Here is a 19,068-nt window from a genome sequence, read left to right on the forward strand (position 1 = left end):
TGTGGTTAACTCTCCAGGATCATTGGGGTATCCCTCACTATATTCCCTGCCATTGCAGGGATCTTGGGCTTTAGTGCACCTTGGTCCCTCCTATTCTCTGCTTGTGGCAAACACCACTTTAGTCTTCTGGGGGCTGTAACACTTCGGTCTAATTTTGGTTGTTGGGTTTAGTGTGCGGGTGCTGGGTGGTGTTGCTGGCTTGTGATATATAGGTCAGACTAGATATTCTGGTTGTCTCTTCTGGCCTTAAACGCTACATCTCTGTGTTGCCAGCCAGGTCTGCTCACTGATGTGAAGGTAGGTGGTGAGATGGACCCTGCCTCCAGCTTCTCTTTTTGTATAGGCCATAGGTGCCGATTCTGTGCAGCTGAACTGATGGGGAGCACCGCTGAAGTCCAGGGAAGAAATCACTCTCCTTTATTTGAATATAAGCTATGAACTAACCTCTGTGGCTGTTTTAAATCGTTTGTATTTGGTAGTATCATTGACATCATGCTTAATCTTCTTTAGCTCACTCTCCTTTGATGAAATCCAGCTTGCTAATTCACAAATTCTGAAATCAAAGACACACAACAGAAAACAAGTTAAAAGGTAGCTGTAAACTAGCCTTTATCAAGCCACAGCTGATAATTATTAGCGTAAATTAAAAAAAAATAAGAAGAAGAAGAAAAACAGATTATTTTGGACCTACTATATAAAACAGAGTTTTCTGTTTGTGAACAAAAAAAGTATTTACTGTTCTTTGAATTGTATTTTTCTATGACTGGAAGTTTTAAAGAAGAGCACATATAGTAATTGTTCTGACCAAGGCTCTGTCATACCCAGCTAACAACAGAACTAGTACCTATTCCTGTACTCCTTCCATTTATCAGCGTTCTCTTTTAGCTTCACATAGGTGCTATCGATCTGAGATTTAAGTTCCTTGAGGGTTTCTTGGCTGCTTTCTGATGTAGTCTTAAGTTGATCCCATTCTGGGAGTTTCAGGCACAGTTCTTCAATCAGCTGCAGCCTTTTCTCACACAACTGATAGGGTCCCTTATCACTGAAGAAAAACTGAAAAGGGGGAAAAAGCAACAATAATACAAACTGACAAAGCCACAAATCACATTTATTTTTTTAAATAAAACTAAGTAGGCTCCCAGCTTTTGCATATCAGTACAAAAGTAAATCAAATTCCCCTCTCCTCTAATATTTCAAATCTTAGTACACTTAAAAGTTGTTCAGAGAACTTATAGAACCTCCATCCAGGGGTCCAATTTACTGCCATGTTACACCAATTTCACATTGCTGAAATCAATCGAGTTGCATTAGTGTAAGTCGGGAGTAACCTGATTGTGGTCAGTGAGACCTTGGTTTTTATATCCTTTGTATTTGAATGCATTTACACACGTCTACATGGTGGCACATGGTGCATACCTTGTGCTCTTTGATGATCTTTTCACTGCCCTTGCTGGCAACCAGCTTGTTCTCTCTAGCAAGTTCAGATCTACACTCTTCCACTGTGCCTATGAGTTTGCTTTTCTCCACTTCAATCTTCAGATGGACCAAATGATATGGGGCTTCCACCTGGAGATCCTATACTCCATAGGGAAAAAAACAAGCACAGAAAGAAGCATGATTCTCATTCATCCAACGTAAGGCTAAATGAGAATTATAGAACAATTTTTGAAGTGCAACAGAAATCACATACATGCTATAACACAGAGAATAGATGTTTTTAAGCATTCATGTATGAAGGGAAATAAAATAAATCTATTACACAGAATTACCAGTTATATACTTAGATCACAAGCTCTTTAGGACAGGTACCTTCTTTCACAATAGTAACAGGTTTCAGAGGAGTGGCCGTGTTAGTCTGTATGAGCAAAAACAACGAGGTGGTACCTTAGAGACTAACAGATTTATTTGGGCATCAGACTGTCCAGTTTGGCCAATGTACATTGCATAGGGGCATTGCAGGCACATAATGGTATGTGGACAGTCTGTATGCAAAAGAATAAATGGACACAAATCTGACATCAGGAAACATAATATTCAAAAACCAGCAGGAGAACACTTCAATTTCTCTGGCTACTCAATAACAGACCTAAAAGCGGCAATTCTTCAACAAAAAAAACTTCAAAAACAGACTCCAACGTGAAACTGCAGAACTGGAATTAATTTGCAAACAGGACACCATCAGATTAGGCCTGAATAAAGACTGGGAGTGTTTGGGTCATTATAAAACCTAAACCTAATATCCCCAATACTAATTTCCCCCTACTGTTCCTTACACATTCTTGTCAACTGTCTGAAATGGGCCACTCTCTTACCACTTCAAGAGTTATTTTTCCTCCTTGGTATCCTGCTGTTAATTGATTTATCTCGTTAGACTGACCTAATACTTGGTAAACCACCCCACATCCTTTCATGTAGTTATACCTGCTCCTGTATCTTTTACTTCATACATCTGATGAAGTGGGTTCTGGCCCACGAAAGCTTATGCCCAAATAAATGTGATAGTCTCCAAGGTGCCACAAGGACTCCTCGTTGTTTTCACAATATTGTGTACAGTGCTAGCACAGTGAGGTTCTGATCTATGACTGGGGCTTCTAGGTGCTACCTCAATAAAAATAAATAATGAAGATAATAATAGTGTGGCTACATTAGCAACAGGCCCCAAGGGCACCTGCTTTTGTATATATGAAAAGCCACAGGTTCACATATGGGGCAGGATTTTCCAAAATGGTCAGTGTTGGCCTAATTTTGCTTGCATTGCAGTCAATGGTAAAACTCCCAGAGAATTAGGCCAATGCTGAGTGCTTTTGAAAACTCCACTCTAGATATTTAGCTACCTCAATGATATATGCAAGATGGACTCAAATGAAGAGCTGTGTGCTTCCCCACATGTTGAACCTGAACATTCTGTAGGCAGATTATTAGAGGACTATTTGAAAACTTGGCCCATAAAGTATAATACAATTGTTCTGTGACTTATTATCAGTTTTTGCTCAGTCACTTTAGTCTTTGGCAGTAAGCACTGTTTAAACTGAAAGCCTAATATATTAAAAATCTGTTTTATTAGTGTTACTATGGTAACTACAGGTAGCTCTGCTTCAGTGTAAAGCATGAAAAGGTTAGGTGACATTAAAGGCAGCACTAGCAGCAGTACTGGTACCACCTCTTATTACTCCATACTACTCATTATAAAACTTGGTTTTCAGCTGCTTGCAACTTTTCCAAACTTTAACTGTTCCGGCTGAAATTTTCCATGTGAGATGTCTGACTCAGGCTGATGATTTTTTTTTTTATTTCAGCCAAAATGGTTCAGCCATTTCCAAGAATGAGACTAGGGAAAAAACAAATCTGGACATTAGAAATGAGAGTTGGGACAGGTTTGGCAAGGAGCCTGGAGGTGCGGGATGTGTGATTGGGAGCAAATAGATTGGGAAAGATTGAGATTGGATGAGGACCCTGGGAAGAGACTGGGACCAGCTGGGCAGTGGGAAGAAGATTGGGTAGAGGGGAGACACATCTGACAAGAAGCGAGGATGTAAGGGGAGAACTGGGACAAGGAGATGGCTGGTGGGGAGACACTGAGATTGGAGCTCAGGGAGGGAGGGAGACTGAGACTGAGACTGGGAGCCAATGACAACGGGGAATGTGGGCAGGGGGTGATTGGAGGCTGGGGGAAGAAAACTACTTCAATGAGAATCCGAGAGTGGGAAACTGGTACTGGCTAGGCAAGGAAACTGGCACTAAAAACCTGAGGAGAGAACTGGAAACGACAGGGCAAGGAGACCGACTCATGGACATGCGTGGAGGGAGACTGGGACTGCTATTCTTGTGGGGTAGACTACAACTGGGTGGGAACGGAGACTGGGACTGAGATTAGAAATCTGAGGAGTGGAGATTGGGTAGGAGAGAAGAATGAGATTGTGATGAGGAGTCAGGGATGAGAAAGAGACAGGACTGGAACAAGAAGAAGTTGGAAGGGACGTAACAGAAGAAATCAAGCTAGGGAGGAAACAGGCAGAAGAGTCTCTACCGACTAAAGAACACATCCCTCCTGAACCTGAAATGGAGCCCAAGATTCCTGGGTCTCACCATTCTTCTTCTGTCAGGAAATATCTGTGAAATCCACTGATAAAATGTGTGTCTCTTTCCCCTGTTGTGCTGGTCCATATAGAGGATAATAACCTACTACTGCTATCAGTTAGTCCATTAGCTCAAGTAGCAGAGGATTGTATGGTGGAATCTAAAGGTTTCAACTCTGCTGATGATCCACCTGGGTGTCAACATGATGCCACATGATGGAATTAAGTATTTTTTCAGTTTGCCGTTTCAAAAAAAACCTAGGAAATTACACACAAAAATTCACATTAAAAGAACAAAGTCAAGTACTCAAAAGTAGAAAGTACCAGAATTAAATATGTCTTGGAAATCTTATTTTAACCCCACCATGTGTATGCATTATGATACAGTCCTTAAATACATGATCACATACTGTTTTTTCCACATGAACCCTGCATCATTCAGTGCAAAGGATGGACCTGCTCTGGAAGACGAATCAGGGTTGCATAGCAAAGGAGGTTGTCATCTGTAGGACCCCTATCTCATTTGTTTCAGAGGTTGGAAGGTGTGTAGTGAATGAGGCAGAGGATTGCAGGAAGAGAAAGGTGGGTCTCCGGATTTAGACAGCTGAATGTTGCCCTTGAAAACTGGCCACCAAGTTTCTATGTGACAGTGGGCAACTCACTTACACTAAATTCTTCACAGGTAGTCACTAGCTGTGTGTTCCTCATTCTCTGGGTGCCCAACTTGTGATCCTGGTGTTTGATTTGCAGAAGTGCTAAGCACTCACAGGTGCAAATGAAGACAACGGGAACTGTGTTCAAATATATAAAGCAACATACTACTAAATATTCTGAAAAATCAAGTCCTAGGTGTTTCAAATTGAGCAATAAGCTTGAATCTAATCCTTTTGTGCCTCAGTTCCCCATTTCTCTAATGGGGATAATTTCCCTCACCTCACAGAGGTATTGTGAAGATTAACTCATTAATGTCTACAAAGCACTCAGATATTATAGTGATGGGTGACACAAGAATGCCCATGAAGAAATTAATAAATCTGTCTGTTTTTGAATAGTACAATAACTAAGGTCTAAAGCCACACACTAAACAAAGAGGGAAAAAGAAAATATTGAATAGCTGCTATTTAAGTGAACACTGTACATCCTGTGTTCTGAAGGACACAGGCATCCTAAGGAAAAAAGTAGTATGTGACCATGTAATTAATGACTGTATCCTAATGCATATGCACAGGGAGACCAAGCAAGGCAAGCTTAATTCTGACATTTCCATTACCTCTGTGTGCTCGACTTTGCAACTGTAGTAATATTCTTTTAACATAGTTTTGTGTAACTGTATTTGATTTTACAGTCAGTATGTCTTTTTTACTTATCCAGAAAGAGGAAAAATGAAAAAGAGGGACAAGATGTCCCCAGTTTCCATCCATAACATATTGCTTGGGCAGTTGGGTCTCTGAAACTATTCAGTTTACAATTCCAGAGTTCTAATTTAAATACTAACCTTCCACTGCTTATGGAGTTTCCGAACAGCTTCCTGCAGGCTATGTTGTTCTTGCTCAGGAAGGATGTCAGTAAGTTCATCACAAGCTTTCAAGAAGGCATTAAGCACTCTTTGGTCCAACTGGCTGAAAAACTCCTGATGTTGAAAGTAAAGGTTAGAAGAATAAGTTGCTTAGTGTTATTGATATGGAAAGCAGCAGGAATGAAGTTCAGAATTACATATTTTATACTACCACATACAAGCTCTCTGCAAGTTTGGAAGACAGCTGCATTAAAAAGACTGAATTCAAGTTAAGAAATGGTACAATATTTAGTAGGAAGTTGGAGGAGTTAGCATGAGATATTCCTGAATAATTTCTAAAGTACAGAATCAACTAACTGTTATACATTTCAGTAACTGTACAGAGTTGGTAGCTTATACACATAGGATTCTGCACTGAAACAGTATTTTTAAAGAAGAAAAAAGGAGTAATATTACCAGTTAGCTCATTTACTTAATAAGAACTCCTATATTTTTTCTTGCCACTACGTCCTCCTGAACAGTATCATTCTAACATCAGATTCCATGTCATTTATAAGATTAAATAGACTTTGTACTAGTGTAACATATGTCATTGTTAAAGCCTACATAGTGACTGCAATGAACGTCAGAGAATCTACTCACAGTATGTTTTCTGAGAAGTTCTTCAGGATTTCCTTTTTCTTCTAGGTATCCATTGGCAATCTGTAGCACTTTCTCTAGCTCTGCCCTGGACTCCTCAAATTGTTTCATCAAACGGCTATTTGCTTCTACCTTTTTTCTCCAATCACCAGTCTTCTTGACCATATCCTACGTTACAAGTGAAGAAAAAATGATCTTGTATTTTTTCCCCAGATTATTTTCTGAATGATGATCTTTACTGACGATACTATCCACAGTCCTTCATTAAAATGTTTCCGGCTGCCCTTTGGGTTTATGGTGTTCACAGCTTCTCCTCTTTTACCTATAAATGTCTATGCTAATCTCATTCTCCCATTAACATAAAATAAATCTAAGGTAATGAATCTGGGGGATGTCCATATGACCTATCATTATGACCTTTTTTATGTGAAGCAAGTCTTGAAATGTAAACTGGCTGGTACTGTAGGAAGTTTGTCACTGGGATTTTTCTAAAGATCACAAATTATTCATGGGCCTCTCCCATCAGAGATACCCTGGTTTGGCATTTGAGACCCATGAACTAAAGGTCTCTTGATTTTTGAGGGGCCTAAACCAACCTCCAGATGTGGAGGTTGGCAAAAAACTTATTTCCATCTAGCTGCCTGCATCTGAGCACTGTGAATACTGCTCAGTACTGTGAAAGACAGTCACTCTTATGGTTTAATCCCAACTCTAACACTCAGTTCTGTGGTCTTTGTCAAATTACTTAACTTTTGCTTTAGTTTCCTAATCTGCAAAATGAGAGGAACAATACTTACTGATGGAAAGAGAATGGAGAATATACTGTGTCTGTGTTAGCTAATGTTTCTAGAGTTCAAATACACAAGTTCTCTTATTCACCAAGATGCATAAAAAACCCGCAAAGGGCTCGGAGCAATAAGCCCCTACAGAAAACCAACAATCAAAAAAACTTTTCTATAGCTTACCTAGCTGCACTTCTCTTGCAGTAAGAAGCCTGAAGATACCAACAATGGCAACAACCCCTACTCACCAGAGACACTTTAAAAAACAGTGGTTTTCAAACTTTTGGAGCAGAGACCTCCCCTTTGAATTACAATTTTTGGTTGTGTCCTCCCCCAACCCAGACAAAAACAGACACATGCAAAAGTATGCTTGATAGCCTATTCATAAACCTAACAGAGACCTTAACACAACTTTAATTAAATTACAAGTACACCGATACTTTAATGTGAAGGGTGTGCCTGTTTCTCTGTGGACAGTTTATCAATTTGTAAGGATTTTTTTTTAAAATTGACATTCTGCGGTTGTCCTCCACTTCCAGTCTCAGATCGTACTTTGTCTTTAGCACAGCCAACACAGAGAATCTGATTTCATACAAATAAGATGAACCAAACGATAAAAGGGCTTTGATTACACACTTTGACAAAGCAGGATATTATGAGCCAACTTGCAACCAAAACCCCCCCAAAGACTTTTTTTTAAATTGAATGTCCAAGGTGCTATCACTCTGAAGTTCAATCAGCTTGTCCTGAATGTCATTTGAGAGATGGGACAAGGTCACTGCCTCAGCTACAAAAGGTTGGATAATCCAGTCATTCAGGGGTGTGCTTCCTTTGGGAAAATATGTACCCAAACTGGCTCTGAGAGAAGTCAGGTGATTCTCAGTTGGCTACACAACACTGAATAGTTCTGTTTTGTCGATAACATCAGTTGACAACAGAACTGGAATGCTTAAACCAGTTTTGATTTTTGTTTTCCAGAGATCTAGTTTTCTCTTGAATGCCGGTATTTTGTTGTGCAGGTAAAAAATAGTACTTTCTGCTCCTTGCAAAAAGACAATGCAAAAAGAATTTGTTTTGTCAAAAATATCAGCAAGGTAAGCCAGAAGCACAAGCCAGCAGGGATCACACAGTGTCTCCACACTGGTGAAATTAAAATCCACCAGAAAAAGTCAAATTTTGTTTCTCAGTTCATAAACACGTTGAAATACTTTCCCACTGATAGCCAACTGACTTCCATGTGAAACAACAAAGCATCATGCTCTGCTCCCATTTCTGCAAAAAGCGTTGCAAAGAGAAGTACCTTTGTGGGCTGCGTCTTGATAAAGTTCATGATTTTAACAGCAGAACTGCAAGTAGGTGATCCATGTTTCAACTTGCAAGAGCTTTGCAGTGTATCACACAATGAGTCCACAACATATGAGGCACAATTTCAAACACTTTGGCCTTTAAGCCTGCCCTACTTTCAGAATCAGAAGGGGCTCTATCGGTGCAGATTTCAATGCAGGCTTCCCACTTCAACTCGTGAGAAGTTAGAAAGTCATTTAAAATGTTAAGCAGTTCAGATCCAGTTGCATGAATCTTAATTGGCTTCCAGAACAAAAAAAACCTCCCAGTACTGATGTTTTGTGGAAGTACCAAACGTAAGCAATTAAATGAGCTTTTGATATATGTATTGCTTCATCCAACTGGATTTCAAATAAACTGGTTTGCAATCGAGAAATCAGCTGTGCCATGACATTTTCTGACATGTCAAAGATTTGGCAGCTGACTGTGTTGTCTGACAGCAGGGCCATTTTTAACTTCTCTGCCACACTGTCACCAAGCCTAGTCCTGCCAACGTCAATTGCTGCTGAGAGAATCACTTTTTTCCCTAATTGTGTAAGGCTTTTTATTCTTGGCAATGTGGTATGCAACTGGATACGATGCCTTTAAATCACTTGCAGGGGTGGATACCACATTTTTCACTGTGTTTTTTGGTTGGTTAATTTCTTGTACTTTCATTCGAAAAAATCTGTTCTTTCGTACCAGATTCCATGTTTTCTTTCTAAATGGCATCTTAATTTTGTTGGCTCCAGGCTATTGTTTGCTAAAGTTACTGAATATACTACACACTGAGGCCTGACTTCTCTGCTAATGGCAATGGAAGTGAAACCAAAATGCAAATATGCTTAATCAAATTTTCTTGTTTTTGCAGATTTTTTGTCTGTAACGACTTTAGCCATTTCAGTTTCTGCCTTTCGTTTCGGAACACTACCATCCTTTGGCAATAACTACCAATCCATTTTTCACCAGTGGAATAAGCATGGCATAACTGCTTGCTGTAATGACAGGATACGATATACCGAACTGGAAGGCAGGAAAGGTAATTATTGCTATAGAAATGATCACTGGCATATAATTACATACATGGCAACATTTTCCTGTGTACTGCATCAGCAGCCTTGTAGTGTCCAAAAAAGTCCATCTGATTAAATCAGTTGCAAAATGTTTACTCCTACTGAAGGCCGTACTTAATTTGCGATATTGTGCAAATTGCAGATCCCACAATATTAGGACTCGACCGCAAATTTGTCAGCCAAGTGGCTGACAGCGGGAGTTCTGCCATACGTAGGGCTGACAATGGGAGCCTTCGCCCATGACGGTTGATGGCCAAGGTTCCCACTGTTGGCCCCAGTTGGCTGGAGGCACCTGGCTGACAAAACTGTGGTGGAAGGCTAATGTTGAGGGATCTTCAATTTCTGCAATATTATTAATTAAGTAGGGCCTTAGTAATACCAATTTTTAAAAAGTAAAAAATGCCTCGTGCATCATGCCCACCCCTGAACATCTCTCCATGCACCAGTTTGAAAACCTCTGTTATAGAAAATATGTCAATTAATTACAATACCTAACTCCTACATAACAAAGTGCCACGTCCTCTTTACCATATTTTTTTTCGCAACATCCTGTGAGGTAGGCAAGTATTATTATGCCTATTTTGCAGATGTGGAACTGAGGCACAAGAGGCTAAGTAACTTACTTAAGGTCATACAGGAAGTCTCTGACGGAACAGAGTCTTGAACCTGGGTCCCCCAAATCCTACACTAATGCCCTAACATTGAACCATTCTTTTGGGGTGCCTGAAATAACCATCTTTCTCAATCTCCCCAAAATTCCCAGGCTGACTCTGTGCACAGTAGTATGTTCATATAGGAACTGGTTCCATCCATGGAAAAATACTAATCCCCAGGTCCACAAATATACTAAGGCTGGCTCTGCCCCGTGAGGTAGGTCTTCTTCAAATGTAAACTGAGATAAAACTAACTACCCACTATTATAAGACTGGAATACTGTATAATATGAGCTACTTATCAAGCTCCATCAACTGAACCTGTCTTTGTGACCCATAAATATAACCCAAGAAAACTTTTTAAATTATAAGCCATATAAGGACATCTACAGATCTTCACTGAGAATCCAGATGTTCAGAAATGCTCAATGATAGCAGTGGTTCTCAGACTTTGTACTGGTGACCCCTTTTCACATAGCAAGCCTGTGAGTGTGACTCCTCTCACAAATTAAATCCACTTTTTAAAATATTTAACACCATTATAAATGCTGGCGGCGAAGCAGGGTTTGGGGTGGAGGCTGACAGCTTGTGAGTCCCAATGTAATAACCTCACAACCCCCTGAGGGGTCCCAACCCCCAATTTAAGAACCCCTGATTTAAACAATCAGCACTTCAATGTAGCTTAAAATTCAAGACATTACATTGCATAGAGTAATTAAGAGTCCAATTATGCCACCCTTATATTGAATAGTACATTAAAAGGAGTGTCCTTGAAACCAAAATTTGGAAAATCTGACTCCAAACCATACTGGATAATTATGTGCCAGACTTTGTTACACTTACTAAAGCTATGTAAGTACTTTACTACTCATATAGTGCAGAAAATATCATTGAAACTATTCACAGAGTAAAATGCTACTTCAAGTGAGTAAGTGAGACAGATTTGGGCACTAAATGTGGAGTACTATGTAAACCAACTGTAACTGTGATTTATTTCCAGGGGAAAAACAAACCCAGCAACACTGAGTTTTGCAAAAATCGCCATGCTCCATTCTCTGAGTGGGGTGTGCATGAACAGATGGTTGCAAATGAGAGCCCTGATAACACATGTTGATAGGGAGGTCTGGGCAGTAACACAGAAGGGCAGTCCCTCAGTGTGGATCTTCAAACCCTTTGAACAGATGGCCTAAAATCTGTGGGATTTCTCTGTTGATCTCAGGTTATCAGAGGGGCGCAGAGGACTTCTGACCACTAGGTCATTACATGGAGAAGCAGACCCCAAGCTTCCTGAACACAGGACACCATGAAAAATCTGAGAGTCTCAATTCACAGAGCTCTGTGAATTATCTCCTTCGCTCCCACTGATCTAGTCTTTATTTCTGCTGCAACTTCAAATTCTAAAAAAGGTGAATTATCCCACTGTATCATGGCACTGTTGGTACAGATGGGAGTAAGAGGAAGATTTCAGTAAGAATGAGCATCCGTGGCTGTGTATAAGTATATTGTATTAAAGTATTAAAAGTATATTAGATTTTAAAGTAATTTAGTCACATCAGTGCAAGTTTTATAATACACATAAGCCCCGTGTTTGGTTTAAAGAGTATGTGGATGTCAGGAGAAGAGAAAAACAGAGGAAACTTCTTTGTGCTCCTTGTGGCAACAGCTGAAGACTGATAGAAAGCAAAGAGAACACAGTAACAAGTGCATATTAAGGGTATGTATGTCTACACAGCAACTAGACCCCTGTGACTGGTCCATGTCAGTTGACTCAGGCTTCCAGAGCTCAGGCTGCAGTGTTGTTTCACTGCTATGTAGACGTCTGGGCTCGGGCTGGAGCCTGCGCTCTAGTACCCTGTGAGGCTGGAGGGTTCCAGAGCTCGGGTTCCAGCCCGAACCCAGCAGTCTACAAAGCAATGAAATACCCCTGCAGCCAGAGCTCCACGAGTCTGAGTCAGCTGGCACAGTCCAGCTGCAGGTTTTCTTTGCTGTGTAGACATACTCTAAGAGATTCTCAAAAATATACTAAGCAGCAGCAAAATTACCTGAAAAGTGACCTGGATCTCTGTGACCTTCTTCTGAAGCATCAATGGATCAAAATGTTGTAACACCTTACTCGAAGCCACAAACTTCAGAATGCCCTGACTGTTTCTTTCAATCATGGACAGAGCTTTCTTGCAGTTTTCTTGGTATGCTACCAAATCCTGAAAGAAAGAAACACAATTCTGTTCTGGCCAGAAACAAAGGAAGGAAAAGTTCAGGAAAAAAAACCTAGAGGGGCATTTGTGACAATAAGAAAATGAACATGATCAGGCTCCATCAAGAACAATTTAAACAAGACATGAGAGTGAATAATATAGATCCTGCAAACTTTTTCCAGGGGTGCTCAGCCCCATCCACAGGAATTCAGTCATAGCTTGCAGGATAGGATCCATATGGGTAGTTTTACAATATGCAAGGGTCTTTTCTGGCTTTGTGATTCTGTCATTACTCTTGATTTGGGTATTATTAATATCTATACCCACAGTATCGATTGCAAAACAGATGTCTTCATTTATTCAATGAGTAGATAAAAGAGCGCTTGCTAAATGCTTACACATATGGTCCATGCCATCTATCAATCCCATTACTGGAATTTAAATGACCACAACAAATCATTAGACAAGAGAATCAGTAACTACGGCTACACAAATAAGAAGAAAAATCTCATTAATTCTCATGAGAGGAAAGCACACTGTGACCCTTTACTGTTTAATGAACTATCTATTCCATGATTTACTCATCAGAAATCAGCAGCCTCTGTATAATCTGGCAGACTGTCATGGCTCTCGGTTCCATGGTTGGTAAATCCTTTTAGCAGAAATAAGCCATTTACTTAAAGTATGATGTCTGGGATACGGTAATCTAAAAGCTGAAGACTTCATGATAATGCACTCTCCTCATTCTGCAGCTCTGACACCTGTTTCATTTGGTCTATGCTCAGACAGGACAAGATTTGTTCAGAACAGTGAGGGAGTTTAGATCAAGGCTGGACTGGCTCACATGAATAGTCAAGCTCAGCAGCCCAGTATCATTATTCTTCAGAAAACAAAGACATAGCTTCAAATCACTGGTGGAGCACAGGCCCTCCCTGACTGAAGTGTGGCTCACATCTCCATAGTCATTGCAATTAGAACATGATTTCTCACTGTTCTTTCATACACTGTACTAAGTTTATTATTTTGCTAGCAATATAATTTCCCTGTACTTGACTCTAAACAGCCCTTTAACATTCCAGCCTTACATTACAGATGCAAGAAGTCAACCTGAGATATTTTCTTCTGGATCCAATATGTTCTTTCATTGTCTAACACTGAGTTCCTGCATTTCTTCCTGCAGGACAGGTAGAAATTTAAGGCTCCATTACATTATATCTCCCCCACCTCCAATGACTTCAAAGAAAACTCTTGTCAAACACATAGGAAACCCATGAAAATCAATGAGAGTTCCTAAGCATTCTCAAGGAAATCTCAATGTTCACTGCTGCTGTGTGCAATTGTATAGGGGCCTGATGTAGTTTCCATTTAAATCAAAGGAAAGTCTCCCACTCATTTCAGTGAGAGATGAAACAGAGAAATCCACTTTCAATGTATGTGAGTTTGTGGGAAAGTTGGTGGGCAGAGGTGAATTGTAGAGCTGGCATATGTATCCCAAAGAAAGTGTTTAAATATTATTAAATGAAGATTAAGAAATTGCCACTCAATTAAGAATTGCTCCTCAATTCTTGCTGCTGCAATCCAGAGTCCTAACAATCTAATGTGTTGCATAAATACTCACAGGGAGTCTCATATTTTCCAGATAGGGTTTTGGGTGTTTTTTTTAAACTTACCTGGTGGTTTTGTTTAAAAACAGCTGCAGGTTGCACTTCAGGATCTAAGGCAGAAATTATTTCATTGACTTTCTCAAGAGACTCATAAAAATATGTAATTTGCTTTTCTAATTCTTCCAGAGGAGACAGCAGCTGCTGAGCTTCATAGAGCAGGACAGGGCAACATTCCTTAGTCTTTTGGCAACATAAAGAACAAATCTCATTACAACAGAAAGTTACTGAAATGCAATAAACAATAAATAACTTTTCCATGTACACTACTTTATGTAAGCCCCCTCCCTCTTTTAAAGATAAATGGACCTGATATTTGGTTCTTATTCAAGCAAAATTACCATTAATATCAAGTACTTCAGGATCTGATAGTATCTTCTTGCTACTATATTCCACCCATAGTTATTTTAATGTATGTGCACTAGATATCATCTGAACTTTTGTGTGGGAGATCTCTTCTTTTATTCTCGATTACATTATTTGCTACCTTCTACCTCATGGTCTCTCTCCTGCATTTCTTTTTCTCCCCTTCCACCTCCCTCCTTCTCTCTTCCATCCCAACCTTCCACTCTCACTTTTTCTACATACCCCTTCCTTTCTCCACTTCTTTTGCTTCTCTTTCTCTCATTCTCTACATTGTCTCTGGCCCAATCCTGCATCCCTTACACAGGAGTGTTGCATATATATGATTTGCAAGATCATCTATCTCTCCCCACTGTACCTCTTCAGTTCTCCATCACTACTTCCCACTCAGCTTTTGTCTTTCACTACTCCATGCCCTTTATTGAGGTGGTTAAGAAGACAATATTGACTAAGGGGGTGGTGGTGGTGGTGGGTTTGTGTGTGTGTGTGTGTTTTCTTTGGATTTCTACACCTATATATTTCTCTGTATTTCCCAACAGTAGAGAAATCGGGGTGGGGCTCTCAGCCAGTTTGAGTTGGACAAAAACACCCACCCTTTCACTATAGAAGTGTGGGTGTGCTTTTGGGGACAGCCTGTCAGTTTAGATGTAGTGCAACGGTAGTGACATAAGCTAAGATTCCATGCTCAGGCTGAAGCTCCATGAGATGATACAGGTAAGAAAGAGTATCTCATATATAATAAAACCATCTATTCAAATCAAGAGGAGTGTTAATGACTTCACGAAGAAGCTGCTTACAACACTCTGACTGTAAGGACAGGTCTGACTACTGCACAGCATTTGGTGGGGAGAGGAACTTGCATATGAAAAGTGTGCACTGGTCTATCATATATATGTACTGACATCCTGGTATGGGAGCTAGCACTCAGTCTAAATGCATACACCTGAAACGTTATAATATATATAACTTCAATGATTTTTTCCAAGTTTATGCATTAGCTCCAATACTTCAGTTATACCAAAAAACAAACAAACCCCACCCAGCTATTTTTGAAAATATCAACAATTCTAACATGTTTTCTTTTTAAGTAATTGCCCATGTGAAAGCATATTTTTCAAAGACCGCTCATAAATGTCACTTTAGTACAGAATCAGATGGACAAAACTAGGGTGGTTTCAACTATGAAAAAAGAAAAACTCAAACCAGGGTGGGGGACTCAGATATGGCTCCCATTTTATCTAACTCCCTAGGGTCTGGAGGGAGAGAAGAGATGTTTAACATAAATAGTTTAGGTTTTAGCTCGTGTCCATTGGAAATAAAGAGGGGTCCAAACCAGAGTGTAGGTTTGGCTTTATAAAAACTCACTGTGTGAAACAAATCATAAGCAACCAGCACTAGGCCTGGTTCAGATATGGGTCCCATTTTACTGAGTCCCCTGAGCTTGTGGTTGGTGTGACACTTGGCTACATGGTTCCTGTTTGGGCCCATCTTTAATTATTAGGCCAACAGTAAACACACTGCACAGCAGAAAAGATATTCCAGGACCTTGCTTAGTTGTGCTTTGATCCCTGTCATAGTTGCAAGCATTTCATTGACTTCTTCTTGGGGAACTTCCTTGGTAACAAGCTGTGCTGTCCTTGTAATTATCTTGTACTGCGCTTCCATCACAGGCACCTTCTGTTTAATATCCTGCAACAAACATTTTAACAGGTACTGTTATGAATTCATGTGGCACATCAGCTTGTTCTCACAATAGTTGTAGACAATAGATTCAACTCCCATTGACATCAATGGGATTTTTTCCATTGACTTCAGCGAGTGTTGGACCAGGTCCAGAATGTATTTGATATATACTAAGCAGAGGAGTTCATCTGCAAAGCTCTGTATTAAAGTTCATCAGTCAGATGAAAATCTAGTGACACCCTTGCTTGTTGCATTAGAAATGTGTTCCTGAAACGTCACTCATAGAATGCAATCTTTTAGATTACCTAAAACACAAAATGCACCACTGTAGCATAAAAGTGCTGATAATGGCTATGTAAATAAATAACCTTCTGATCCTTTTATAAATTTAAAAATAGTTAAATAATTCTCTCTTCTGGGAAGAAAAAAAGAGAGAAAGAGAGAGAGACAGACAGACAGAAGGAAGAAACTCACCTCCAAATCTTGGATAAATATCTTGACATTTAGAAAGGACACTTCAACAGGCACAGAAAATTTTCCATTAGTGCAATCAGCAAAGGCAGACAATGTGGCAACACCATCCAAGTATTCTTTCCTCATTCTGTCAAATTCATCTGCCCGAGCATACTATGAAAAATGGAAAATAAAAACACAAAGAACATGTCAAAATATGCAATGCTGCTGCTTAAGAAAACTAATATGTTCTTGGGAGTAACTGCTTAATTTTTCTTTTCTTTTTATTCAGTATGATTTGCTAGTGATCTTTTAAGCTAAGGCTCCAGCATGTCATTGGCTGGCTGTTTTAAAAAAAAATGTATTGATTAATGAAGCACATAGTTCTTTTTAGAAATGGGAAAGCTTGTTTCCAACCCCCTAAATGGCCCTCACTTCAATTCCATCCATGAAAGAAAACCCAAACATATTTTAAAGTTTGGATCACTTCGAAAACTCCTTCCTCTCTCCAGTTTCTGAAGTGGACCCAACTCCCCAACTCACTGCTCCTGACCTACCAGTAGCCTTCCTTTTGAGGCTTTGTATTTTACCCTTTACTCAGTTTTGGACCTAGATAAGGACACATCCCATCTGAGCATCTACTTTCTCTCAAACTGTGATTTGCTAGTTTATCAGTTCAGTGGGTAAAATGCGAATAGTCTCCTAGTATTCTCAGTCACTGCAACCCTTTAACAGTGTCTTTGGGGATCTGGTTTTAATGATACAGCAAATATGGTAATCTCTCCTCTAAGGTCCTGGTGCCAGTCCATTCACATTCTCTGCATTGTTGACAGCATTTGACTGTGAAGTTATTAACATCAGAAAATATAAGTGCATCAGCATCTGCAGCTCAGCAGGGAGAGAGGTAGCCAAACAAAACTAGGGGAGGCTGGGAGGGCTGAGGAGAGAGAAGTCAGGGAATTAGCTGAGAGTTGAGGTGAAGGAAGAACTGAAGAACTGTTAGATATATATAAAATATACTGGAAAGAATTGAGTGGGAGAATTTCTAGAAGGTCATAGAGAGAGATGGGAAATAGGAGTGAGGGGAGCATTCAAACTCTGGGTATTAGTGTTTGTAAACTCTGTGTATTAGTGCCCATCACTAGCAAATAATAAAGCTGTGACTATGGTACAAGCAACAGTTTGAAAGATTTAAAAAAATAAGAGCCAAATGCTGACCACTTTACTTATGTGATATATTGACAGCAATGGGAATACGCATGAGAGTAAGGAGAACCAGATTTGGCCTCAGGTGAGTAGTCAAAAGTAATTAAATAAAAAAAATTCATTAGCCATATGATTACTTCAAAGCAGATGTTTTAAAATGTATATATAAAGCTGTCAAATGCTATGGTACAAGTTATATCTCACATCTTCCCTCACGCCGTTTTGAATAACTTCTTAAAATAACATTTATTTTCCAATCAGGTGAGTCTCTTTCCTGAAGCGAAGTTTTTTGTTCTCTGTGCCTTGCAGAGCACAAGGCAACAATGATGTCATCATAGCTTTGGGAATGGGACTGATTGATTAATGCGTGCTGCCTCTACTGCTGACTAGTTTTAGCCCTGTGATAAGTAGGTGCAGCTCCCATTAAAAAGCATTAGATGCACCCACTTACACAAACAATGGCTATTTTTTGAAAATCATTTTAATTTCTCAACTATAGAGAATATGCATTTTTTAAAAAGTCAAGGTCAAATATTATGGAGATAAGCTACAAAGTATGTTTGCTGATGAACTTGAACAAACCATCTCTAGCCATCTTTCTAAAAAGGTACAAATGCAACCAACTATTCTGGTGGCATGTATTGAGTTACAATTTTCATATTATATACATTTACATTAGACAAGGCCCTGGGACTCCTGGTAAATTGTCCATGCAGGCTTTAGTGGTGCAAACCTTAGGCAGTCTTGCTGCACTGCAATGGTAAAATAATTATTTAAATATAACCATAACAACACATACTTGCTTAACTTTCATAAACAACTCTCTCCATCTTCCATTTAGTAGCAGCAGCTGTTGTTTAAGATCTCTGGAAACAGTCTCATCACAAGTTTCAATAAGAAAGTTACCAGCATCATTCATGGCTGTGTGCTGCTGGATCCAATGAGGTAAATGTCGGAAAAAATCCTAAACACAATATAAGCAACATTGCTAAACATTTTGCAAAAGTCAGTATGTTACACAATAAAATATAAACCTAATCACCAACTAAGGACATGGATAAACCTTTTCCCTACAAGGCACATTATCCTCTGAAGTATCCAACATTGGGTACTCTGGTAAATTCTTATGTTCCAAACTAATATTTTAAAAGAGAACTATCAAGATAACCTGCTGTGTTAATGGAGGGGACTCTATATTATATATCTATATCTATAATATGGATATAAACAATCAGTACCTTCTCAATTTAATCAAGTAGGTAGCACTACTGAAGTCAATGAGACTACTCTCCCGAGTAAGATAAAAGGATTTGAGTCTTAATTTATAATATTGTCATTGCTTCATCTAATTTCTGTTTAATTCCTACACACTTGAGGATCTCTTTTGTTCATTTGAAGCCAATGAACTACTAATTCACTATGGGCTGAATTGCAACTTGGACTTC

General features: G+C 39.4%; 1 protein-coding gene across 10 annotated transcripts in view; it reads right to left on the bottom strand.

Moving 5' to 3' along the window:
• Positions 1–19,068, bottom strand: part of SYNE1 (spectrin repeat containing nuclear envelope protein 1) — a 498,327-nt gene that overhangs the window by 318,136 nt on the left and 161,123 nt on the right. For all 10 annotated transcript variants that reach the window (XM_075064060.1, XM_075064059.1, XM_075064058.1 and 7 more), the window contains exons 16-25: positions 18,423–18,587; positions 16,439–16,591; positions 15,827–15,970; positions 13,928–14,101; positions 12,105–12,263; positions 6,235–6,399; positions 5,572–5,706; positions 1,417–1,575; positions 845–1,053; positions 445–553 (exon numbers count right to left, since the gene is read on the bottom strand). In XM_075064060.1, the coding sequence (XP_074920161.1) occupies positions 445–553; positions 845–1,053; positions 1,417–1,575; positions 5,572–5,706; positions 6,235–6,399; positions 12,105–12,263; positions 13,928–14,101; positions 15,827–15,970; positions 16,439–16,591; positions 18,423–18,587 (1,572 nt within the window). The remainder of the gene's footprint in view (positions 1–444; positions 554–844; positions 1,054–1,416; positions 1,576–5,571; positions 5,707–6,234; positions 6,400–12,104; positions 12,264–13,927; positions 14,102–15,826; positions 15,971–16,438; positions 16,592–18,422; positions 18,588–19,068) is intronic.

This window comes from Chelonoidis abingdonii, chromosome 3 (genome assembly GCF_003597395.2).
Source record: "Chelonoidis abingdonii isolate Lonesome George chromosome 3, CheloAbing_2.0, whole genome shotgun sequence".
Classification (NCBI taxonomy): domain Eukaryota; kingdom Metazoa; phylum Chordata; order Testudines; family Testudinidae; genus Chelonoidis; species Chelonoidis abingdonii.